This window comes from Hylobates moloch, unplaced genomic scaffold (genome assembly GCF_009828535.3).
Source record: "Hylobates moloch isolate HMO894 unplaced genomic scaffold, HMol_V3 SCAFFOLD_17, whole genome shotgun sequence".
Lineage (NCBI taxonomy): Eukaryota > Metazoa > Chordata > Mammalia > Primates > Hylobatidae > Hylobates > Hylobates moloch.
In genome coordinates, this window is record NW_026652292.1 from 19,824,149 (window position 1) to 19,843,610 (window position 19,462).

Sequence of the window (19,462 nt, forward strand, 5' to 3'; positions counted from 1 at the left end):
GTTTTTTATTGCATCTATTTGATTCTTCTCTCTTTTCTTCTTTATTAGTCTTGCTAGCGGTCCATCAATTTTGTTGATCTTTTCAAAAAACCAGCTCCTGGATTCATTAATTTTTTGAAGGGTTTTTTGTGTCTCTATTTCCTTCAGTTCTGCTCTGATTTTAGTTATTTCTAGTCTTCTGCTAGCTTTTGAATGTGTTTGCTCTTGATTTTCTAGTTCCTTTAATTGTGATGTTACGGTGTCAATTTTGGATCTTTCCTGCTTTCTCTTGTGGGCATTTAGTGCTATAAATTTCCCTCTACACACTGCTTTGAATGTGTCACACAGATTCTGGTATGTTGTGTCTTTGTTCTCGTTGGTTTCAAAGAACATCTTTATTTCTGCCTTCATTTCATTATGTACCCAGTAGTCATTCAGGAGCAGGTTGTTCAGTTTCCATGTAGTTGAGCGGTTTTGAGTGAGTTTCTTAATCCTGAGTTCTAGTTTGATTGCACTGTGGTCTGAGAGACAGTTTGTTATAATTTCTGTTCTTTTACATTTGCTGAGGAGAGCTTTACTTCCAACTATGTGGTCAATTTTGGAATAGGTGTGGTGTGGTGCTGAAAAAAATGTATATTCTGTTGACTTGGGGTGGAGAGTTCTGTAGATGTCTATTAGGTCCACTTTATGTAGAGCTGAGTTCAATTCCTGGATATCCTTGTTAACTTTCTGTCTCGTTGATCTGTCTAATGCTGACAGTGGGGTGTTAAAATCTCCCATTATTATTGTGTGGGAGTTTAAGTCCCTTTGTAGGTCACTGAGGACTTGCTTTATGAATCTGGGTGCTCCTGTGTTGGGTGCATATATATTTAGGATAGTTAGCTCTTCTTGTTGAATTGATCCCTTTACCATTATGTAATGGCCTTCTTTGTCTCTTTTGATCTTTGTTGGTTTAAAGTCTATTTTATCAGAGACTAGGATTGCAACCCCTGCCTTTTTTTGTTTTCCAGTTGCTTGATAGATCTTCCTCCATCCCTTTATTTTGAGTCTGTGTGTCTCTGCACGTGAGATGGGTTTCCTGAATACAGCACACTGATGGGTCCTGACTCCTTATCCAGTTTGCCAGTCTGTGTCTTTTGATTGGAGCATTTAGCCCATTTACATTTAACATTAATATTGTTATGTGTGAATCTGATCCTGTCATTATGATGTTAGTTGGTTATTTTGCTCGTTAGTTGCTATAGTTTCTTCCTAGCCTCGATGGTCTTTACAATTTGGCATGTTTTTGCAGTGGCTTGTACCGGTTGTTCCTTTCCATGTTTAGTGCTTCCTTCAGGAGCTCTTTTAGGGCAGGCCTGGTGGTGACAAAATCACTCAGCTTTTGCTTGTCTGTAAAGTATTTTATTTCTCCTTCACTTATGAAGCTTAGTTTGGCGGGATAGGAAATTCTGGGTTGAAAATTCTTTTCTTTAAGAATGTTGAATATCGGCCCCCACTCTCTTCTGGCTTGTAGAGTTTCTGCTGAGAGATCAGCTGTTAGTCTGATGGGCTTCCCTTTGTGGGTAACCCGACCTTTCTCTCTGGCTGCCCTTAACATTTTTTCCTTCATTTCAACTTTGGTGAATCTGACAATTATGTGTCTTGGAGTTGCCCTTCTCGAGGAGTATCTTTGTGGCGTTCTCTGTATTTCCTGAATCTGAATGCTGGTCTGCCTTGCTAGATTGGGGAAGTTCTCCTGGATAATATCTTGCAGAGTGTTTTCCAACTTGGTTCTATTCTCCCCATCATTTTCAGGTACACCAATCAACCGTAGGTTTGGTCTTTTCACATAGTCCCAAATTTCCTGGAGGCTTTGTTCATTTCTTTTTATTCTTTTTTCTCTAAACTTCCCTTCTCTCTTCATTTCATTCATTTCATCTTCCATCAGTGATACCCTTTCTTCCAGTTGATCGCATCTGCTACTGAGGCTTCTGCAATCTTCGTGTAGTTCTCGAAACTTGGCTTTCAGCTCCATCAGCTCCTTTAAGCCCTTCTCTCCATTGGTTATTCTAGTTATCCATTCTTCTAATTTTTTTTCAAAGTTTTTAACTTCTTTGCTCTTGTTTTGAATTTCCTCTCGTAGCTCAGAGTAGTTTGATCGTCTGAAGCCTTCTTCTCTCAACTCATCAAAGTCATCCTCCATCCAGCATTGTTCCGTTGCTGGTGAGGAACTGCGTTCCTTTGGAGGAGGAGAGGTGCTCTGTTTTTTAGAGTTTCCAGTTTTTTTGCTCTGTTTTTTCCCCATCTTTGTGGTTTTATCTACTTTTTGTCTTTGATGATGGTGATGTACAGATGGGTTTTTGGTGTGGATGTCTTTTCTGTTTGTTAGTTTTCCTTCTACCAGACAGGACCCTCAGCTGCAGGTCTGTTGGAGTTTACTAGAGGTCCACTCCAGACCCTGTTTGGCTGGGTGTCAGCAGTGGTGGCTGCAGAACAGCAGATTTTCGTGAGACCACAAATTCAGCTGTCTGATAGTTCCTCTGAAAGTTTTGTCTCAGAGGAGTACCCGGTTGAATGAGGTGTCAGTCTGTCCCTACTGGGGGGGTGCCTCCCAGTTAGGCTGCTCAGGGGTGAGGGACCCACTTTAGGAGGCAGTCTGTCCGTTCTCAGATCTCCAGCTGCGTGCTGGGAGAACCACTACTCTCTTCAAAACTGTCAGACAGGGACATTTAAGTCTGTGGAGGTTCTTGCTGAGTTTTTGTTTGTCTGTGCCCTGCCCCCAGAGGTGGAGCCTACAGAGGCAGGCAGGCCTCCTTGAGCTATGGTGGGCTCCACCCAGTTCGAGCTTCCTGGCTGCTTTGTTTACCTAAGCAAGCCTGGGCAATGGCGGGCGCCCCTCCCCCAGCCTCGCTGCCGCCTTACAGCTTGATCTCAGACTGCTGTGCTAGCAATCAGCGAGACTCCGTGGGCATAGGACCCTCCGAGCCAGGTGCGGGACACAATCTCCTAGTGTGCCATTTTCCAGGCCCGTTGGAAAAGCGCAGTATTAGGATGGGACTGACCAGATATTCCAGGTGCCGTCTGTTTCCCCTTTCTTTGACTAGGAAAGGGAACTCCCTGACCCCTTGCGCTTCCCGAGTGAGGCAATGCCTCGCCCTGCTTCGGCTGGCGCACAGTGCGCTTCACCGACTGTCCTGCACCCACTGTTAGGCACTCCCTAGTGAGATGAAACCAGTACCTCAAGCAGAAATGCAGACATCACCGGTTCTGTGTCGCTGGGGCTGGGAGCTGGAGACAGGAGCTGTTCCTATTCGGCCATCTTGGCTCCACCCCCCACCTTAAGATTTTTGTAGATGAGAGAACAAAGAGGTAACTATGAGCTCCAATATAATAATGGTGTTCACAATGTTGAAGTCCGTGTAAGTAAAGTAAGTATATCAGCTGCCTGAAATTGAATTTACGTTCATTTTAGGATTCAGTCATTGGTTTGAACTTTTTTAAGTCCCTGATTTTTTATTTTTTTCAGTAATGTATAACAAATATTTTTAGACATCTTATAAATCCATCCTCTATTATTTGATATGTATTTTATTTTTGCTGCTCATCAAAGAATCACTAGATTGTGAGAAACTCTGAGAAACTGTATAATGAATTTCTCTTTCCATGCTTAAATGAATGGCACTTTTTTCTTCTAAGAATTTTCATAGAAACACAACCTGAAATTACATCTATGACGAAAAGCTGAATCTGGTGACCGTTAAAACCAATTTTCCACACACCAGTACAATATTAAGCAAAATGAATATTTATTTTAATGTGTAATTTGAGTCCTGAGGCCTCTCTTTATAAAGAGGAATATTTTTTCTTTTTTTTTATTTAATTTTTTTTGGAAAAGAAAGTAACATTTTAATGAACAGCTTTAATGTGAACTAATGTTAAGATCAAACATCGTTTCTAGAATTCGGGACTTACATATTGAACTTGATATTTTCATATTTATTTCAATTTCTGGAAGGATAGGATAAACAAATATGTTTTAGCATACAGTTTAAAGAAGAAAAAGAAAACCTTTTGAATTAGAAGAAGGTGGAGATCAGAAAGTGTTCTTCTTTTGTTCTCAAAAGGAATGAGGAGAGTCAGAGTGTCGCTATTGCTTCTTGACATAAAGACGGTGTCTTTGTTTTATGTCCTCTTTATCTCTGAATCCTGCAATACCATCACAGCAGAGTGTACCGTACACCACTTTAAATGATAAGAGTTTCAATAGGCACTTTAGTGGAATTAAGAAAAATCTAACACTCTTCCACCGTGATGCCACATAGCTATCTTTGTTCTAGGTTGTCATGTCAGTAAATTGTATTGAATAGGCCTGAGCCTGTCTCAGTGCGATTGTGAGAAAACAAAACAACAAAAAAGCAAGTGCACATTATAGGATGTATCTCGTGTTGGCAGAATAAACTGACAATATGATTAATTTAGCAACTTACTAGAAACCAGGTAATCAAAGGAATCTCGTCCCAGAAAGTGTGTGTGTGTGTGTGTGTGTGTGTGTGTGTGTGTGTGTGATTTCTATTAATATTTGTGTTTCTTTTTCTTTTTTAAAAATCTCCCCTCTAGGTTGTACTTTAGCCTTCACGACTCCCTTAAGTGACTTTATCAGGGTTATAACTCTCTTCTTCGCCAAACATGTCTGCCAAGACTTTAAAGCGGGGTCCCCAGTCTGTCAGGTAGTCGTAGTCCTGGTCGGCTTCTGTGGTGAGAGAGTCTATAGAGCTGAGGGACTCTGCCACGGACCCACTCCCTTCGTAGGCATATGTGGCCAGTGAATCGTACGGTGGGGCAGTTGGGTCCACATCATTTTCCTGTAGCCTTTGATGAATGAAATCCCTAATGTCTGTGTTATCTTCCACGGGTGGTCTCTGACGAGGTAAACAGAGAGAGTCTGGTTTTACATCCCTGCGAATTTTGTTCTCCTCAATCACTTTTGGGTTTCTCAGAGCCCCGATGTCGAAAGCCTGGGTATCTTCCTCCCCACCTCCTTCATCATCGTAATGGATGACGTTGTCTCTGATGTCTTCTTTAGAGGTCATCAGGGTGTCTTTTTTCTTCTGCCTTCGCAGTGCTACATACAGTACAACTATGGCTGGAACAAGACAAAAATTGCAATTTGAGAATAGAAAGCAGATAGATCGGCATTTCATCTCTCCATAAAAATTAAAAATGATTAGGGGTGGCTGAGTTTTGTTAGTGACCTCCTGTTACTTTCATAGTAAACACACTATAATCAATAGGATCATGCATATGTTTAAATTTTGAAATTGTAACTAACAAGAAACCACAGCAAAGTTATTCACAAAATAAAGCAAGTATGTCTTTATATTAAAGTATTTTAGGGTCAGGTAAAAGTGTGTGTTGCAACAAAGGAAAAAAGAAAATAATAGTTCTTCCACTCATACAGAAAATTGTAAGAATGAATATGAGAAAACTTGAATATTATCATCCATAAATAAGACTATCATTCATTGCTAACTTCCCAATTGGAACATTCCTAATTTTAAATTAGAAATTTATGTTTCTTATGTGATAAGCCCAAATCTTCACTGTGACCATTATTTTTAAAGGCAATAAATAAGAAAGAGAAAAGTAGAGGAAGTAGAGGAAGGAAGGAAGGAAAGAAGGAAGGAAGGAAGTAGAGGAAGGAAGGAAGGAAAGAAGGAAGGAAGGAAGGAAAATGTAAGGATCTTAGTTTTATAAATCTTACAAACTAAAGCATTAATTTCAATTCTGTGTCCTGCCATATTGAGAAAGTTTTTAAATCAAGTGCCTAGAATTCAGGTTACCTTCATGAAACAATATTTTAAAATTGTTAATTTATGTACTTTTATTATTAAAATCTCTCTTTATTCCTAGTTGATTTAAAGCTCTCCACTAAATCAATGATGTTTATTTCTTCTATGCATAAATAGGCACAGATACAAATGACGATGTCAGTGTTCGGCTTTTCTTGTCATGATAACCCTTCTCCTCCATAGTGGTGTCAATAGGTGAAAGCTAATGTGTGTTTGATGTACCATAGCAGAGTCTGGAAGACACCTGTCACAGAATTATAAAGTAGAGAAGGATGCATAATGATAAAATTTCATTTATTCTCTCTTCCTCCAAAATTAGAGATGGACCAATTGGAAGGAGAGAGATCTAGGTAGAGTTTCTGTACAGTGGGCCTTGGGAGATGTTTAGCACGCTGCACTCCTCCCAAGAGTTTATGGAATCTCAGAACAAAGGACACTATTGTTTGTTCCTCTACTGAGTATGTGAGAGACTGCAGACCTCATGGAGCAGCCCCATACATAAAATGAGTTCAGAATCACCATGGCTGAGAAGGAAACTAGCTGGATGTGCCTGAGGTCCATTTAAAAGGGACCCAAGCACCATAACTTTCTGTTCTTCCTCTCACCCCACAAAGGATATGAGAAGGGCTGAGAACAAGCTAGCGGACCTAAAGGAGTGTGAGATTGCTCAAGGAGGTTGAAGATTAGATGGATTTTTAAGCAGACCCTATGGCAGGACAAAGAGTGTCAATATACACTGCTGTATACCAAAAATTCACAATGCCTAGAATAGTGCTGGTGCTCTGTGGATGCTGTGGAAGTATTTGGATAAATGAGTGGCAGGTGGTAGTACATGATAAGGATGACCTGAGCAGATTACTTGCTACAGTGTATGATGGCTAAAGAGGCCAAAGGAGAACATCCAGAACATACCAAGCCATGTTAGGTTGATACTGTCGACCCAAATAACAAAGAGAAAGAGTTTCTCTGAAATTCAATATATTTATTTGGAAATAGAGTATAGCAATGGGAATGTGAGTTCCATAGTAAACTATGTGTGTGTTCAGGAGATAAAGGAAAACAAAGGTTTTCAAAGAAAAAAAACGAGGAGGATACATAATTGTTTTAAATAATTATCCTTGACTACAAAGATTAATAACAAGGGTGATGCCAGTCCAACATTGGACAGGCAGTTGCTGGGCAGATGTTTTGGCAGAAGTGATTTTGTATAAGGTTGTGATGGCCTTTGTGTGGGGTTGTGATTTTTACAGTCTTTTTCATTATCAAGCATATAAGGGCGAAAACCCTCTCTCCATGGTCTTCCCTAGCTCTATTTGTCAGGGTTTTCTTAACATTAGTGACTCTGTTTTGATTCTGACAACTTTCAAAATATAGGAATACTCTAAGACTCAGCTACAAGAGAAGAGAGGCATATGAGAGAGAAATACTTCATTTGATGTTAAACAAACACCTAAATGATCTTGTTAAATTTCAGATGTGAAAATATTACTTGGAATGTGTCCTTAAGGTTTATACTAACAAACACAAAAGATGCCAGGGATAATTTATTATGAATTATAAGGATATAAAGAATACTTTGGTTTGCACACCAAAGTTTCTCATGTGGAATTAATATCTACACCATGCCAATTGGACTAGAATTTCACCCTCTACGTCAGCGTGAACTTCTGACTCAGGGAGTGCTCTCCACAAGCTACCATATAACGCGTTACTCTGTGCCTTACATCTTACTAATTATTTTTTTTCTTTCCTAGTAATAAAGTCAGGTGTCCATATTTGTCAGATTATTTTTGGTTAAACAGTAAATATGCATACATAATTTGATTCCACAATACCCAATTGTATATCTGTTGTCATTTGATTTTAAAGGAATGAGGCGTAATAGAAAATCTCCTCTCTCTACTTTTGTCAATCTGGCAGTGAATTAATAAATGGAGAAGCTGAACAGAGTTGATGGAAGAGAGAACCTCCTAATAGGTTTATATTCACTCTCACAGAGATATTATAGAATACATTTACTTCAGTCATTTTGCTTTGGAGTGTTTCCAGATATTTTAGTCTGTTCTGTTCTAGTGGGAATGGTTAGAATTTTGATGTAAGGAGATGCAAGAAAGCGGAAGAATTACTTATGGATGGCAGTTTAAACAGAAAAGACAAATTTGAGGATTACTTTACATTCTGTTTCTTTCTTTTATCTCTTTTATCTTCCTTTCTTTATTGAACTGGAATTTGAGAACCATTGTTCATCAAGTATAGTTTTTAAAAGATGACATAATCTCTTATTAGCAGCAATTACTAGGATGTAAAACAAATTGAGAAGTTGTTGTAAATGGATATTTATTAAAGAGGATTTCATTGTGACAAGGGTCACAAACTATTATTACTAGAAAATCTCTTAGGTCTTGAACATATTTTTGGTGTTTATTTGATGATGTTATTTATTTATCCCCAATAATATATATCCAAGAAGTATGAAATAGAAAAATAGCATTAATAACAATTTAACTCAATACACATAGATTATCTTCTAGCTAGGTATGACATGTCAGTGAATAAAAACTTGTTTACATGATAAATTGAGGAGAGAGATAGATGAGAGAGAGGGGAAAAAAAGAAAGAGAGAGCTAGAAAAAATTAACAATGATTAATATTGAAACCAACCTAAGAGTATAACAATGCATAGTAGAATTGCAATCAATGCCCCAGTGCTAAGTCCTACAGGTAGAAAAATTGCTTCCACATTACAAGACAGGATGGTGCCATCAGAGTCACATCTACAGACTCGAATAGTCATTGTGTTTGTGCTGCTCTGGACAGGGTAGCTGCTGTCTTCTATTATAACAGGGAGGAAATACAACTCTTGCTGCCTGCGGCTGTATCCATTTCTTCGGGTTTCAATCCCAGCTGTGTTGTCTACAAAACATGACATTTATGGTAACATGGTTACTATGAGCTTCACTTCAAATCTTTAAGTTGGTATCTGCTCAACAGTAAGAAACTCTTCTTGAATCAGGAAAATGGATTCTTATTTTTTTTATTTCTTTCTTTTCACATTATGAAAACTGCCAAAATATAATCAAAATAATCATTAGAGGAAAAATAAACATTAATCTTGTCTTGTAGAAGAATTAAATTTTCTATTCAGAAAGATTATGGAATGCTTTACAAAACAGAAAGTGTGTTAAATTGATCAATTTTTTTTCTGACATTGCAATCTCATTAAAAAATAGTTTTGTAAATAGTTTCATGCATAATAGAAAATATTACAAACTATGAATCTGTAAATTATCTCACATAAGAACCTATTCTTTAAACTATATTAAAACCAATTGACTATTTTAAATTAAGGATTTTTCTATCTACATGTTGTATATGTATATGTGTTTATAAATATATGTTATGTATGTTTGTATGTATGGGAATACTTTCACCTCTGCATATCAGCTGGAATAAGAAACATGGAAAGGAAAATAAGATTTGTTAAAAACATTAAAAATTGTAAACACCTTGAACTATAACAATCACTACTTTAATATAATTTAAAAAGTAATTCATTATAATTCTGGTTAATTCAAAAACAATAATATTTACTTGCAATAATGAGAGACAATAAAAATTACTACTTTTATATAAATGCAATTAATACTTCTATTGAAAGTGCTTTTTTGAATGCATTTTCTCTTTTATTTCTACACAAATAAGCAGAAATTGTTTTATTCATAACAGTATTTCATTTGTGTGTCAAAGTAACCCCTAGACACGCTTTGTTATTTTTAGAAATGTATCAATATGTAGTTTATTATATCTATGCATAATACTTGAGAATAAGGTAAGATAATTTTAAAAAGCGTGTAATATATTACAATTGTGCAGGTCTGTCACAAATATGTTACTATTTCAATCAGATTTCATTTTTCTGTTGGTAGACTTTAAATTCAACAACTGAAATTGAGGCAGGTTCTTCAGCAATAGGAAGCACCAAGATGAGAAAACTTTATGGGATATGATTAGGGATGAACAAATGGATATTAATTGAATCAACATTTAAATCTTCAGCAATTGATGGTTGAACACTTGAGTCTGCGGAAAAGGAACAGGCTAGGAATAAAGTTCATAATCTGAGTGAAAATGACTAATAGAAATAGAATCTCTGGTGTGTCTGCACTTGGGAGGAGGTAGGGATTTGGTATTCTTGAACTCAATGTATGTGTCAAATGGCAGCCTAACCCTTTTTAAAATGTTTATTTTCAATTTATTTATTTATTTTGAGATGGAGTTTCACTCTGTCGCCCAGGCTGGAGTACAGTGGATCAATCTCGGCTCACTGCAACCTCCGCCTCCTGGGTTCAAGCGATTCTCCTGCCTCACCCTCCTAAGTAGCTGGGACTACAGGTACCCGCCACCACGCCCAGCTAATTTTTGTGTTTTTAGGAGAGATGGGGTTTCACCATGTTGGCCAGGCTGGTCTCGAACTTCTGACCTCAGGTGATCTGTCCACCTTGGCCTCCCAAAGTGAGCCACCGCACCCAGCCCAATTTATTATTTATTGAAAATTGACCATAACAAATTTATTATGATGTCCGTAGTGAGAAGAAAAAGACATACTATATTTTATTTCCTCTCTAAATGCTTTCTTTTCACTAAAAATACCTTACAAATCTAATTCATTATAAAACAACAAGGAACATGGCAAATGGCACCTGAAATTTTGTGACAAGTACATGTCTAGTCCATGAGAAAGCACTCTGCTATGAGGCAGTATCATCTGGTTCCCATTAACATGATCAATCTGAAATAGCTCTTTCAGCAAAGATACATTGTGGAAAATAGTCAACACTTGGGTTTGGTGAATGATGTGACTATCTACCTAGCTGCTGAAGCCTATGACCTGGAAATCTATTTCGTCTTATTACATGATATACACATATTGAATCTAGGGTATCTATCATGAAGTCTTGTCAATTCTATTTCCATCCACTTGTCTCCATCCTCACAGTCAGTACCCAAATCTAAGGCTCTCACCCATTTACTGCGATGACATCAGAACTAGTTTTATCTCCCTATGATATATTTTCCATGCTACATCCAAGCAGATTTCCCTATAATGTAAATATGAATATGTTATATTCTTGCTTAAACCCTTCAAAGACTACTAACATTATTGGTTTAAGTTATCGCCTGAAATGGCTTCTGGATAGGGTCTGCATATGGTCCAGTTTGTCTTAGACAGACCTATTTTATGTGTGCTGCTGTGACATAACATTATAAATATTTCCCACTTTTTTATAGGTGTTTCAGTTGTTATGATAAAATATGTGGTCACTCTCATTATAAATAACTTCAAGATTGAGCTGCTGTTTCACTTACAGCCATTTCTCACATTGAATATTTTATTCAAACTCTACTCAACTTCCTTCAGTGATAAAATGTGGGGACTCTGATTTTGTGGAGACTCTGATTTTCTTTGCCTAATCATTGTAGCAAACTAGTCTCTTCAAAACATCCTCTGATTCAGTCATCATCATCACCATCTCAATACAATTTGTTCACTTGTTCTATATGCATAGAATTTATAAAAATTTATCTTTTTATTATCGGGTTATAAAATCAGGTGTTTTGATGATTATTTTAGAGAATATGGAAACTTAGAGGACATAAAATACCCAAGGTTACAGACCTAATAAAGTCAGAGATACTGATTGATACTCAACCTTAATATTTCTAATCCAGTGTCCTTTATATTTTTGTAATGGTTGTAATTGTAGCAGATGTAATAGCATTAGCAGTAGTAGCAGCAGTAGGAGTGATGGCAATAGTAGTGGTAGTAGAAGAATAAGTGTACACCATGCAATACTTCACAGCCATAAAAAAGAATGAAATCATGTCATTTGCAGCAACATGGATGCATCTGGAAGACATTATCCTAAGCAAATTGATAGAGAGGCAGAAAACGAAACACCATATACTCTTATAAAAGGGAGCTAAACTTTGGGAACACAGGACACAAAGATGGCAACAACTAACACTGGGTATGCCAAAAAGGGGGAGAAAGGGAGGAGACAAAGGGTTAAAAAAAACTGCTTATCAGGTACTAGGCTCACTACTTCAGCAATGGGATCATAGAAGCCCAAACCTCAGCATCATGAAATATACCCATGTAACAAAGTGCTAGGATTCAGTGCTGCACCTGAATCCAAAATTTTAAAAAGTAAAATTAAATTTAAAAAAGTTTTATTCCATATCACGTTAAATAATATAGTCCACATTTAAAGTATAATGTTTCTATTCTTTGCGGGTAGAATTTTTTATCTGTAATTGTTAAGTGGCTTTTTTTTTTAATGACTAGAGTTTCATTTACACTAATGTGTAAAAACAGATTTTACACAAATTTATTTTTAAAGAGTTTCATTCTTTCCTTCCTCTTCATTAGTCTATAAGTAGCAAATTCTCATTATAAACTATGCAAACCATGTCTCTCCCTCCCTCTAAATAAATACATAAATAAAAGTGTAAGTGTAACCATGCTGGCATTAGTGTTGGCTAAAATGATATTGATGGTAACATGTTTTAGGCATTTTGTTTGTTAAGGCTTTGCAAATATGATTTTATTTAATAAAAAATATTATGAGGTTGACTTGATTTAGTAAAAATGTATACATTAAGAGTCTGTCATTTCGGTAGTATGGAACAGAAATGCAAACCTATGTCATTTCAAATATAATACCTGCATTCCTTAAATTTATTTTTTATTTTTTATTTTTTTAAACTTTATTTTAGATTTGAGGGTAACGTGAAGGTGTGTTACATAGATAAACACGTGTCATGGGGGTTTGTTGAATGTATTATTTCATCACCCAGGTATTAAGGCCAGTACCCAACAGTTATCTTTTCTGCTCCTCTCCCACCCTCACCCCTCAAGTAGACTCCAGAGTTTGTTGTTTCTTTGTTTGAGTTCCTAAGTTCTTATCATTTAGCTCCCACTTATAAGTGAGAACATGCAGTATTTGATCTTCTGTTTCTGCGTTAGTTTGCTAAAGATAATAGCCTCCAGCTCCATTCATGTTCGTACAAAAGACATGATCTCATTCTTTCTTACGGCTGCACAGCATTCCATGGTGTATATATACGTACCACATTTTCTTCATCCAGTCTGTGACTGATGTGCATTTAGGTTGATTCTGTCTTTGCTATTGTGAATAGTGCTGCAATGAACATTTGTGTGCACGTGTCTTTATAATACCTGCATTCTTAACCTGTGCTGTACTGTGTGTTATTCTAATAAAACAGTTACTAAAGAGCTCCCTGTTAGTAACTATAAGTAATGTGCATTTGGGACAAATGATATCTTTAAAACAGTGAAAGCATTCAATTTCTCAGAGAGTCTTTTATTTGCTTGACTCATTGAGAGACTGTCCACATTTACAATGCAAGCAACCTGCCTTACTAGACAGTCTATATAGATTAAATATTTAATTTACTACTAGGTACAGAATTTTGCCTTTCTCATACAAGGATTTCATATTTTATGAAATTGAGTGCTTCAAAGAAAAGTATTGATTCCTCCCTTTGTGCCTTTTTACAAAGATACATGATAAGAGGTAAATTTTTCTGTGGTTATACTTACTTCTGAAGTCACGAACTGTAAAATTTGGTTTGATAGCAGCCTCAGGTGATAATCTAAAGGAGAATTGTTGCCCAGCAGGTGAAAGATCTCGGTCTGCAGCACTGACTATCTGAATTATCTGAAACAGAGTAGAGATTAAACTTGAAGTCGGTCATCAGTTTCAAAGAGGACTTTACACATCAGGCTACTAAATGTATTTAATGAAGCATGCAAGTAGACAGAAATGGCACTTTTTGAATCAATACCAGTAGGTCAATTATTTACACATAATGTTTATAAACACATTTCTAACATTTACAGGGAATAACTACAGGCACAATTACAGAACATGGGCTAATTTCAAATTGATACCTGCGTAACTAAAAAGGTAACCAGCATTAAAAATTCACACTAATAAGCAAAGTAAAATTAAAATGTACTTGCTTGCATTTTAAATTAGATGAAATAAATGCTTTCTAGCCTGAATATGAAAATGCTTACTGAAAACAAAATCTCTGATTATCTAAAAGCCCTTGTGATAGCAAAATTTTAGTGTGAGTTATGTTTTGTAACAATGGTTCTATTTTCATAAATAAATAAAATGATGACAAAGAGAGATACAAAAGCTGTATATCTGCTTTTGTTATGTTTTTGTTCATTCGGTAGGAATTCAAATTGTGTTTTCAAAGAGTTTTTAAAAGAGTAAGCACTATCGTTCCTGTTACAAAATTTTTCCTAAATTGCTTCCATACGTTGTGTATCTTACAGTTAAAAGCCTTGTACTTCAATAAAATGCCCTTAAATATTTGGAGAATAAAAATAACTTCTGAGAATCAACCTGTGAAATTTACAATCCATTAAATAGATAAGCAAGTAAGAATGGCTTTGAGGCATTTATTTATTAACATATCCAATGGCTGTGCATCAGACAGAATTTCAGGAAGTGTATGTGAGAGATGACAAGGGCAGAGTGTTGGCCAGATAAGCATGCTCTCAGACTACATTTGAATCTGCAAGAGGACGGCTCTAGATTTCACGCACGATATCCTGGTCCCAGTGTGTAAAGCATGCATCATGCGATCTCACATTGATGCTGTTAAACATGAGATTCAGTTAAAACCCAATCTATGACTATGATCTACTTTCCTGTTTATCTGCACACACAGAGAAATAGACAGATGATAGATATGTAGGTAGGCAGATGGATGGATGGATAGATAGATAGATAGATAGATAGATAAGATAGATAGATGATAGATGTCACTGGACCTTGGATATCCAGTGCAGTGTTAGTAATTTCTAATTTAACAAATTAATTGGTCCTCTCGTATGAATTTTGATTTCTTGTCTTAGTGTGAATTAGTCACACAGACTCTATTTAAGCTATAAAATTGTCCTGGGGAGACTTTCATTATTCAGCACCAAAGTCTAAATCAATGAATGTGGCAACTTAGTCAATGAATCACCATATAGACCCTGTGAAACCAACTTTCCTTCACTTAGACCAATGTCTGCAGATCACTCGATTTCATTGATAAAATCTCTATATCTTATCCTGGGACTAATACCTGGCTGTCAAATTTTGCTTTGTTTTCCTTCTGTTATAAACTAGCAACATTTACTAAATTAAATGTGTAACATCAAAATCTATCAAGAACATAACTCTAGAATAAAGAAGAAAAGCCCTTTAGAACAGCATATAGGTATAAAGACTTTGTTATAGACTGGCACTTATCTGAAAGTGTCGCTTGGAAGTCCCTGCCCCGAGGAAAACAACTACCATATAAATCTTTACTGATTTACATAGCATAATCTTTCCTCCTTTTCTTATTTTTTCAGAATAAATAGATGAAGTGTAGATGATAGATAGGCAGATAATAGATAGTAGCATAATCCAGGAGAGACAGTTCCTATGCATAGTTCTTAGACTAGGGGCAGAATGGCAGGGCTCAAAAACAGAAAATATATACATTTCTCATATATTACAATACATTACAATTAATTACTCATATATTACATCCCTGAAAACTCAATGGACATTTCAGGGTTATGCTTTGTAGAAAAGTGTGGCTCAATAGGACACAAAAAGCCCCAGAAATATATTTTAGAATAAGAGCCTCTAAGAGTCCAAGATACTCCTCAAAATTTTGTTTAGATATGAAAAAATAACATTGATTTCAACTAACTTCCTTTTCTCATCAAATCCTTTAATTTATTGGACAAACATAAAGCATTAAATGGAGCTCTATTCCCAAAGGCTTCCATTTGAAGCATTACAAATGAAATTCTAATTGATCTGAAATCACTAATATCCTTAATCACCTAAAAGCTAAAGAACTGGCTTTTTTATTTGTCTTTGTTTAGTGAGGCATCCTGAAAGTGGAAAATAGCTAACTTGAGGAATTTTGGTAAACCTCTTCAAACTCCCAAAACAACCAAATCAGGTTATTTATTCAGGCCCAAATATTTTTGTAGCATCTAAGATTTCAGAAACTAAAGAAAGCTGTAGGCTCATCCCACATAAATCGTGGATGCACTTAAGGTGATAAATTTTAAGTGCATTCTGCACTGATCCAAAATTAAGGATGCAGATTTCTTACTTGAGAAAATATCACAAAATAATTTATGATGTCAGAAGTTTAATGAGTCCCCAAATTATCAAATGGAAGAGTAGAGCAGCACAGTCTACTAGAAGTTTCCATGGTTAAGAAAATATTCTGTCTGCAGTCACCAAAATTATACCTACTCACCACAAATTGAGCACTTGAAATGTGGTTAGTATGAATGAGAATATAGTTTTTAGTTTCATGTAATTTTAATTTTAATAGCTATACAACTAGTAGACATCACAGGTTTAGAACTATGGGACAAAGGTTCTACTAAGTGATGTAAAGCATGGAAATTGAAAAAGATACTAAAGATTAAATGATGACTTTTTTCAACAAAAATACTGTTTTAAATATCAAGACTCATTTCAAGTAAGAACTAAAACTTCAAATTTACTTCAGTGAATAGATATACTATTTAAAGGTGATCAAAAACTAGAGCAAACCAAAGCATACCAAGGCATTTTCCATTTGGAATGTAGATCCACAATATTAGATTAAACATATTTTTGTTTCATGACATAGTCTTTTCATATATCCATGCCTGATTCCCTTTCTATTATTCCTTTATTCATTCATAAGACTTTAGGAGGAAAAAATGGCAACCTACCACCGCCTAACATAAAACCTTTCACAATCAGTTTCATTAACTTTATGGTCTTCTTTCCTCATAACATCTTCCCACAACTACATCTTCACAGAATAATATTAACTTCATAAGAAAAATGAAAGTCAGACATTTAAAATAACCCAGATGTTCTCCTCAAGGCCACCAGAGAGGGAAGCTTTGCATTTTCAGGTTAGATTAAAAGATTTGTTGTGCAACTAATACAAGCACACGAGCAAAATAAGAAATATACTGGGAAAATGCACTCTAAAGTGGCTTGCTTACTGGCTTTACAGTCACAAGTTCTTTAGAAATTTGTGTGTGGGGGCTGGGCGCGGTGGCTCATGCCTGTGATCCCAGCACTTTGGGAGGCCGAGGCAGGCGGATCACTAGGTCAGGAGATTGAGACCATCATGGCCAACATAGTGAAAGCCCGTCTCTAAAATACGTGGTGAAACCCCGTCTCTAAAAATACAACTGTCTCAAAATAAATAAATAAATAAATAAAAATAAAAAAAAAAGAAAGAAATTTGCGGGTGCATCACTTGAGGTCAGGAGTTTGAGTCCAGCCTGGCTAGCATGGAGACACCCCATCTCTATTAAAAATACAAAAAATTAGCTGGGCGTGGTGGCCATGCCTAGCCCAGCTACTTGGGAGGCTGAGACAGGATAATCGCTTGAACACAGGAGGCGGAGGTTGCAGTGAGCCAAGAATGTGCCATTACACTCCAGCCTGGGTGACAGAGCAAGACTTCGTATCAAGAAAAAAAAAAAGAAAGAAAAGAAAAAAAAGAATTTCAACAGTAGGAGCATAGAAAAACATAGCAGAATCCACAAGTGTAGACCTTTAATTATACAAAGAAATTTCACTAAGCAATTAGTACTTCATCCATGTGGTATCACCTCCACATCCATTCATCTGTATCATTAATTCACAAGAGTTTAATATATTTTATGGTTTCTTTTATGAAAGGTCTGATTCAGAAAAATAAATATATGTGTGTATATTCATGTCTGGACTTATAACTTAAAACGCATGCATATGGTGGGTCTTTATACACTCAAGAAACAATATTTATAAGATACCTGTCCTGGCTTGGCATTTTCACACACGGCTGTCTCATATGGCACAGATATTTCTGGAGGAAATTCATTTACATCTAAGACATTAATCAGTATATTGACTTTGCTGGTTAATAAAGGGTTACCTGTTAAAAACATATAAAGATAAAAGATGATTACAAAATCTGGTCAGTTATTGCTTCTACAATAAATAGTATTTAAATTTTTAAAAATCGGCCTTTATATAGAATGAAAAAAAAATCCTTCTTCTTATAGGGAATTCTGGGGGTTCCAACTACAAGATGATTAAAGAATCCTTTTTATCTTTAGAATTCAATACCAAAGTAAGGCCAACTATTTAATTGATATTTTAGCATAAGTGTAGCCCTTTCTAAAAGAATGACTTGGCCATCGTACCAGGGTTAGTTCACAGAACCAATCTTTACCAACAGTGATATTTTTCCCCAGATAAAAAAATTGTCTATGTTGTACCCACATAATGAAAACGTTATTGGTTGAATAATCTACATATTTAAATGACTCACTCAAAATGATTCCTCCTAGAAGATTCCTCCTGAAAAGAAGAACTATAACAAAAAAAAAAGGGAAAGAGGGCTCTTTATAAATGAAAAGTATTAAACTTAAGGAAGTAGAAATAAGAAATGGATTATGGAAAGCTAGTATACTTCCTTAAATTACTTGCTGGTGATAAAAAAGGAAGTAATAAACTTTTATGCAATAACTTACTTCTTCCTACTTCCTAGTATCAGAAAGACTGTCAGTTTGACAAGATGCCTCTGCCAAAATCCCATCACAGGTTTTGGACCCAACCTATGGATTATTATCTGGATCTCTGTCATTTACTGAATAAAACTAGAAAATAATTAAATAAACCAATAAAGCATAAAATAATGCACCTGTTCGAACTTGTGCAATATATAATTTTACCTTATGAAGTGTTACAGATTGATAAACTGTTTTGCTGAAAAGACCTCTTGCCCAGAGGCAGAAAGCTAGATGAATGGGGAGTTTAGATCTAAACCCAGGATTACAAAAATCCAAAGACCATGTTTAGTCCATCATACCTTCTCTGTTGATTAGTTTATGAGTTAAACTCTTCTGCAATGGCACCAAAGACTTATTCTTTTAGACATCTATCTAGAATACTTCAAAGAATGCATAAAAAATCATTCCACATGACTGATTTTGAAAGGTATACAATATCTTGCTTAGTTAAAATTCATTTAAAAAATATATAACAAGCATTTGACACAATAGGTTTAACAGCATTCTCATATTCACATATGACAGCGAAATTCGTTATTTGTACCAATACCGACACAGATAACATAAATTGCGTATAAATAGTATGTTCTTATAATACCGGGTGTGCTTATAAAAGGTAGACTAATAATCTTGGAGAATTATTCAGAAAGTATACATTATTTAAAAATTGATATTGGTCACAAGCTACTATCTTATTTGATAGAAACTGTTTGGCCCGGTTTTCACAAGTTGTTTCACCTTTCTTCAACTCAGGTTCCTTGTATGAAATACATGGTTTTCACAGGCCCTGCTTCATAGTGCTGTTGCATTAAATGAGATGGTATTTTACAAGGTGTTTGATAAATTTTGGTAAATATCATTACTCATTACCATTTATACTTTGTGGAGATGATCAAGATCTGTTTCTGTTATTGCTATCCATTAGTTACATAGTATAAAATATAAATAAAAGTCAACAAGTTGGTTAAACTAAGCTTACTTTTCTAAAGAA

The 19,462-nt window shown here is 35.8% G+C and overlaps 1 protein-coding gene across 3 annotated transcripts in view; it reads right to left on the bottom strand.

The window, feature by feature from the left end:
• Positions 1–3,939: 3,939 nt before the first annotated feature.
• CDH12 (cadherin 12) overlaps positions 3,940–19,462 on the bottom strand; it is a 1,061,064-nt gene continuing 1,045,541 nt past the window's right edge. For all 3 annotated transcript variants that reach the window (XM_032135477.2, XM_032135479.2, XM_058430114.1), the window contains 4 exons: positions 17,710–17,831; positions 13,432–13,549; positions 8,469–8,720; positions 3,940–5,101 (listed from right to left, as the gene is read on the bottom strand). In XM_032135477.2, coding sequence (XP_031991368.1) covers positions 4,602–5,101; positions 8,469–8,720; positions 13,432–13,549; positions 17,710–17,831 — 992 coding nt within the window. In that variant the 3' untranslated portion in view covers positions 3,940–4,601. The remainder of the gene's footprint in view (positions 5,102–8,468; positions 8,721–13,431; positions 13,550–17,709; positions 17,832–19,462) is intronic.